Raw genomic sequence first — 7473 nt, 5'->3', positions numbered from 1 at the left:
GCAGCGCTGTCTTGTGTACAAACTGGCTTCTGTTGAAGGTGCTAGGCTGGATTTCGTTAGCACTTACTGTGCAGGACACCTATCTCTAACACATTGCTCATCCATGATATGTGTAGGTTTTTTTTTGTTTGTTTTGTTTTTTTTTAAATGAGTAGTTTGAATGATGACCTTGGACTGCAAATTTTAACTAGCCTTCTGAAACCAGTGGAAATGTGCTAGTGATGCATTCAATTACTACAGTGCCTGTTTGTTTAGCTTAAATAAGAGTAAAAAGTCTTGTCTCTGCACAGCTCTGTGGGTTTTTGTGCATATTGCAAAACCACTTCATAACTGACAGGCTGCTTAGGAGAGGCATAGGGCTGGGACAGCACAGGCTGTTGCAAGTCAGGATTTTAGTGTATTGACAGCCATGTGTGGAGGAAATAAAGCACTCCCCGTAACACCAGTCCTCAACAGGAAGGGTACATTACCTTCCAAAGCACCTGCCCACAGTCTTGGCTAATCAGTACATCCTTTGCAAATACCAATTTGATTTGAACAATTGATTCATTGTTAATGAATTATGCCGCACCTTTGTATTCAGGCTGGCCCTACCATACTTATCACAGTTGTTTGCTGAAGCATTTATCAAATGGATATTCTCTGCTGTGATTATATTAACTGAGTAATTATAGGGCGGGTGTATAAGCACTAGCTCTTACATAGCGCTTTTATCAGTAGATTTCAAAACCCCTTACAAAGGTCAGAGGTGAAGTAACTTGCCCAAGGTCACCCAGCAGGCTACTAGCTAATCTGGGAATAGAAACCAGAGCTGTTCACCAGGCAACACTACCTCTTTAGCTGGAAATGTTCTATGCGTGAAATAAGTCCATGAGTCTGACTAGTGTCTTCTGTAAAAAGAATAGTTCTTTCCATTATAATATGGAAGCTCTATAGTTTGGTATTGCTGTGTCCACCTTGCTACAGAAGAGCAGTGTTTTGGTGCCATCTTTTCAAATAACACTTTGCCTTTACCACTCTTCTGTTTTGTTGTAATACTGTACATAGTTTTTGTTTTAAACATCTTTCTAGCAATATAAATGTTGTGACAACTGCCTTGCATAGATAGCATTTGTTAAGAACTCTTTAATTGTGAGTGAAGCTACTGTAGATTAGTAGTGTTGGGAACTGTTTGGTTAAAAGTAAAATAGCCAACAGGAGTGTCTTCTCAAAGAGCAGGATACCTTTCTTTAAGGGATATGAGCACCTGGTTTATCAAGGCCACAAAAGCTAGGCCAGGAATCTTTTATCACCCTTTCTCCAGAAAGACACCTCAGTTTTAACCTTGCACAAAGAATGCTAGACATACTCTAGTTGAAAGGTGGGTGTTTTTGTTTTTTGTTGTTTGTTTTTTAAATAGGCACTCTAAAGTCTGTTTAATGTTAAGGAAATATGTAAAAATGGGAATGATGTTGATTACTTCTACAGGTTTCTACCACAGTGGTTAGAACCTTTCTAATTCCTTAAATGCCTAAGGTGGTATAAGCTCCTTTTGTGATGGTAATTTGCAAACACTGCATTATATATTTGCATATAGATACAATAACTTTCTTATAGCACTGTTACATAACATCTCACTATTCATGTATGAATATAAAATCAAGTAATCTTGTTATAACTGGTTACTACTACAAGAAGCTATTTGACTATAGAATGTTTATATTAATTAGGTATCTGGCAGTGCTTAAGAAACTTTCTTACCAACCTCCGAGAAAAGAACCACATATTTAAGTATTTAGACTATGCTGCCTTTGACCATTTTAAGTTTAGACTCTGTTTAAGAATTACCAAAATTTAAAAAGACTATTTAAAAACAGAGCAAATTTTAAGTAGAAATGGGTTTGGAGTAATTTGAAACAAATTCAGGTATTAAACCTTGATGAATATCTCCAAATGAACTAAATAGTTGACTGTAAATGGCACCGTTTTCCATCAGAGAGACAAGCAATATGACCAGGATGTTGAAGATTTACAACTTTGCTGTGTATGTATTAGCAGGTTGCATATTCATGAACTGAAGATGCTACTAAGACCATCCTATAAAGGTGTTGAGCCAGTAAAAGTGACAGCAGCTGATATTTGAATCCTGCCAAGCCCCTGAAAGAGGGGTCTTCCACCTTCAGTGAGACTATGGAAGAAGAGTGTAAATCTCTCTGAATTGAGATACCAACTCAACACACTCCTGTTCATTTCATCTCCAAACAAGCAAAAGGTAAACAAGCCATCACACACCATCAAGAAGAACCAGCTTGTTATTCCAGCACTGCTTCTGCAATGTGATGACACCACCAAAGACTTCAGCATCATTGGTGAGATGTTTTCAAAAGCACTCCCAAGGAAATAAACTGTTCTTGTAATAATTTTAATGGTATATTGAAATTGTATGTTGTAACTTAAAGTACTAGTAACTTCAGTTAACACTAGATTGTTCAGACTGAAAAGTAAGCTAATTGTGGTAAACTACTAATGGGATTTGCTTTGAATTTAAGATTCCTAATATTCATTCATTATGGGGGGAGGGATAGCTCAGTGGTTTGAGCATTGGCCTGCTAAACTCAGGGTTGCGAGTTTAGTCCTTGAGGGGGCCATTTAGGGATCTGGGGCAAAAATCTGTCTGGGGATTGGTCTTGCTTTGAGCAGGGGTTTGGACTAGATAACCTCCTGAGGACCCTTCCAACCCTGATATTCTATGATTAATTTGCTTGTCTAAGGAGTGGTCCTGAAAGTGATGTGGTGCGTTGATAAGAAACACATTATTTCAGTTGAGTAACTTTTTAAAAGGCTTCTTCTAAATAATTGAATTAAATACTCATTTCAGTTTCATAAGACTTAATTAAGATCACTTACCTCTACTTGTTTAGAAATGATTTTGTGATCCATGATAAACCAAACAGAATCTACCAACCCTTAGATGAAAATCATTTGCCCATCTATAAACTGTTTTATCTCATACACGAAGACAGGGAAATAATATACTTTGGTCTTAAGTTACAAAGAGAAGAGAATCCTGACCCAGGGAGGAATCACTCTCCAGAGATTTACAGAAAAGACCCCTGTTTACTGCTGGCTTGTACAGCTAAAGGAAAAACTCAGAAACATTGTTATAACTTCTTGCTTGTCTTTGATCATGGTGGTAAGAATTTCAGGTGCCTGAAATAGTGTGTGGGAGGTTCCACCCCTAGATCCCACCCCTGGATTGGTATTGGGTCAAATTTTAGTAATGTCTTTGGCTACAGTTCTCTAGACTTTTTTTTGTAATTTTAAGGATTACGTTTTATTTGGCATTTGGCACCAGAACATCTTTTCTATCTCATAAACTAGCTCCTACACCTTACCCATGTGCAATATTTAATTATGAAACTTGATCAACTACACTAGGGGTAGTGTTAGTCTTCTGAAATGGGTACAGGCTTCTGGTAATCTGGAATAGAAAATCTTGTGTTCATGTCAACTGTCCGAAGTGGCTTGATACCACTCAGTGATGTGCTGTTACCTTAAAAAAAAAAAAAGGCAGTTTTACAGGACAGAGGAAAGGTCTTGTCTACAGTGCAGTGAGAGGGTGACTGCCCCAGCTGCAGGCAACCTAGTGGGCTACAAGCCAGCTAGCTCCACTAACAGCAGCAGTAGGCCCTGGGAGCCAGGGCCCGCTCCAGGCACCAGCTTGCCAAGCAGGTGCTTGGGGCGGCCACTCCTGAGAGGGGCGGCACGTCCAGCTCTTCGGCGGACAGTCCCTCACTCCAGCTTGGAGCGAAGGACCTCCCGTCGAATTGCCATCGCGATCTTGGCTTTTTTATTTTTTTGGTTTTTGGCTGCTTGGGGCGGCCAGAACCCTGGAGCCGGCCCGGCTGGTTTCCAAAGGGCTGACCAGCTGGTCTGCCCCCGACCAGTCCTCTAGGGAATGAGCGCCCTCTGATTGGTTATTCGTCCAGGGGCAGCCAGCCAATCAAAACTACGCCAGGTAGAGCGCGCGCTCATTCTCTCTCCGCTCAGCCACGCAACCCGACGCTGGGCGGGGGCGGGGGGGGGGGGGGTGAAGAGGCGCCAGGCTTGCGCGCGCCTCCGAGCAACCGGGATGGCGGATCTGCTCCTCCCCGACTCGCTGCCGCGCCCGGCCCGGGCAGGGCCCGAGGCTCGCGAGGAGCCCCTGCAGCTGCCCCGGAGGCCCGGGAAGAGCTCCCCAAGGAGCGGCGGTGAGGCTGAGGGGGGCTTACCTCAGGGCAGTGAGCGCCTCTGGGGGCGGGCCGGGCTGAGGGGCCAGGCCGGGGCGGGGCGGGGCGGGGGTTGCTTTACTAGCTGGGCTGATGAGGGGGGAGCGCCTGCAGCCGGGCCCGGAATCGCCTCGCCCAGGACGTTTGGGGGGCGGGCGACACTGATTGTGTCTCTCACGCTTACCTGCACTGGGGATGGCAAAGGGAGTTCAACAATCAAAAGTCAGACCAGAAAAACCCACTGTGTGTGTGTGTGTGTGTGTGTGTGTGTGTGTGTGAAAATAAACCAACAAACCTCAGACTTTTTGGTGTCCAACTCATGAGTTCGGTGCCCCGAGGCTGGGAATACTGGGTATGTTTGCGCATGCTGCAGTCATGGCTCTGACTGGAGTAGAGACACCCAAAGGCTTGTCTAGAGCACGGAAAGCACGGGGGTGCTAAACTCGCTGGAGTATTTTAGAGGTTTTGGGAAGAGGATGTTCTTTGCATTCAAGCATTTCCTGAATACTGCAAGGCACGGGTCGTTGTGTTTTTACTGTGTGTTTGTATCGTTCTGAAGAGGACTGTGAGTAGCAGCCTGCCTCAGAATAGCTTGATGCAGAGTATTGTGCTCAGTTAAAGAAAAAATCTCAGTGCAGCACAGGTTTAAAAGAAACATTCCCCATTCTATTGAAATGCATCTCTCTCTCTACAAGTAGCTGCCAGAATTTGTGGGAGGACCAGAAGGGAAGTGACTTTTGTCTTCATATATCACTGATATAAAATCTCTCCTGACTGTTAGTGAAATAAAATGAAGCAGCAGTGATCTTAAAATGCCATTCTAAATGTAGGGTGGGAGGGGAAAAGAAAGGGATTACTACATGCCAAATGGAAAATATCAAGAGGGAGGGAGTGAGATTTGTATCTTCTAGTGATATTGGCAAAAGTGATAATTTAAAATAATGGACTTAATGGGTAAAGAGTTTGGGGGTGGCACAGACACACCAGCACTGGAGCCTTTGTTGCCAAAATCCAGGGCAAGGATGTTAAGGACCAAAAATTGTCCCCATCTGAGGCTGTTTGGTAGCTTTTATGAAACAAATTGGTAGGTCTCAATCAAGTTGCTAGGAGACAGGTCTCCATTTTGTCCCTCTTGTACTAACTGGCCCCTTGTGAGGGCAATGCCTAGCTGGGCCTAGGAGATGGAACTCCCTTATTGGGGGTTCCTCCAGGTCAAGCTGGAGGCATGCTGGCAGTGCATAGGGTGGAAGCCTGACTTACTGCCCCTGCTGTGTGGAGTGGGTGAATAGTAAAGTCAGTCTCCAGGGTTGGTAAGCTGGCATCTTTAATCAGCACTAAACTCAGATCTTTAAAACAAACAGGACTCTTGGAGGAGCTTGTTGCAAAATGAAGTTGCTCCCTGCATATTCATAGAACCTGAGAGGAAATGTGAGAGACCCACATGGTAAAAGGACTTAGTTCGATTGTTGCCTGGGCTATGGAGAACATTGATGGTTCTTGGGGTACCCAGGATTGAGAATCACCTTGTTACTTCCCTGGCTCTAGCATGAGGGACATTTCTTGTGCTTAACTGATTGTCAGCTCCCTGATACCACTAGTCTATTAGCCACCCAAGCACACACCTCTGGGCTATGCCAACCATTACTTTGCCTTGCAGGTTAACAATAGGTGCATCCCAGTCCCTGAGCCCCTTTGAAGCATTCACTGCAGTATCCAGCCCCTTATCCACTGAAGACTCTCAGAAATACCAGGTCTGCTATCCTCAATGGAACAATATACATATCACAGCTCTTGTATATCTTTATAGTGAAAACAAGAATAAGTTTATTATCAAGGACTACAGATTCAGGAGACAGTAAAGATATTGGGAACAAAAGGTTACATATAAATACAAATTACATGATTTCTAGAGACTAAACTTAAGTATAAGTTAACCTGCAGTCTAAAGAAGTTTCACACCCAAAGACTTTTGCAACATTTTCAACCAATGGTGATAGTGAGTCTGTAAACGCAATTCCTGTTTACTTCCTAGGTGCAGGATAAGGGAGGTATAACCATCCCATGGATTGTTTTTCAAGTGTGCTGCAGCCCTGTTGACTGCACATTTCTTCAAAAGTTTGTATGTAAAGGGACATCATTGTGTTAGTTTACAATGCTTAATTTACATCCAGCGGAGAGCAACAGAGGGTCCTGTGGCACCTTTAAGACTAACAGAAGTATAGTCTTAAGGGTGCCACAGGACCCTCTGTTGCTTTTTACAGATTCAGACTAACACGGCTACCCCTCTGATATCCAACAGAGAGAGATTGATAAACATCTTTTGTCTGAAAGAAAACTTGTTTCTCTCCCGTGACTCCTGCATTCTTAGATCATGTATCAAGGTATTTCCAGTATATATACATGACTCCATATATGGAGTTATCTGTACATACATTTCACAATGATTTTAATGATCAGTGTGACCCTGGCTTTTATTTAAGATTTCACATGACGTTCTTTGGTGAATCAGAATTAGGACATTTCTATAACCTCCTTGCCAGTTGGCTTTAAGAGGTTCTTGGGTCTTGTCCCTCCCTTCTCACATTTATCTCCAGACTTCTCCTTGTCCAGATCTATTCTGCCCCCAACAATCTTCTGTTCATTGAACTTTTTGAAATTTTGCACTTTTAGAGAGAGGTAAGGGATTGACTCTGTGTATACAAATTTGCAGAGGGACAGTAGAGTTGAGGTCTGTTATTTCTCCCCTCTATATATTATTTATCTTAACATGCTTGTTAACAGCAAAAATGTTTTATCTCTGGAGACACAAATCCACAGTTTGAGAACTGCAAAACTAAGCATCTCTGATGGTATCTTCTAGACTGAGCACTGAGTCCCATTGGGTAGATAGAAAGATTAACCTAAATAATCTATACAGAAGCCCCTGGAACCCCATCAGATTGGGTCCCTAATCCATGAACTATTGGAACTCTTTTACAAAACTTTTCTTAAACATTACATGAATATATTGTCTCATACTATAGAATTAGAATTTATAATTTGTTCCATGATGAGATACATTATAGCTCAAAGATATCTTAATTAAAATTATCTTTAGATAGATTTTTTTCCTCAAAAAGCATTTTATCAAAAAATCCAATTTAAATAAAAAAAAATCTGATTGATTTTTTTTAAATCATTGATTTTTATCTACCCTGGTTCCTTCTGTTTCCTCTATCCATCCATG

At 42.3% G+C, this 7473-nt stretch overlaps 1 protein-coding gene across 1 annotated transcript in view; it reads left to right on the top strand.

Annotated features, from left to right (window-relative positions):
- Positions 1-3166: 3166 nt before the first annotated feature.
- The window catches only part of TREH (trehalase), an 18977-nt gene continuing 14670 nt past the window's right edge, over positions 3167-7473 (top strand). The window contains exons 1-2 of the mRNA XM_024207283.3: positions 3167-3172; positions 4030-4229. Coding sequence (XP_024063051.2) covers positions 3167-3172; positions 4030-4229 — 206 coding nt within the window. The remainder of the gene's footprint in view (positions 3173-4029; positions 4230-7473) is intronic.

Source organism: Terrapene carolina, unplaced genomic scaffold (genome assembly GCF_002925995.2).
Source record: "Terrapene carolina triunguis isolate 2854851 unplaced genomic scaffold, T_m_triunguis-2.0 Scaffold374, whole genome shotgun sequence".
NCBI classification, from domain to species: Eukaryota; Metazoa; Chordata; order Testudines; family Emydidae; genus Terrapene; species Terrapene triunguis.
Note: the sequence above shows the minus strand (reverse complement) of the source record. Positions and strands in the feature narration are given on the sequence as shown.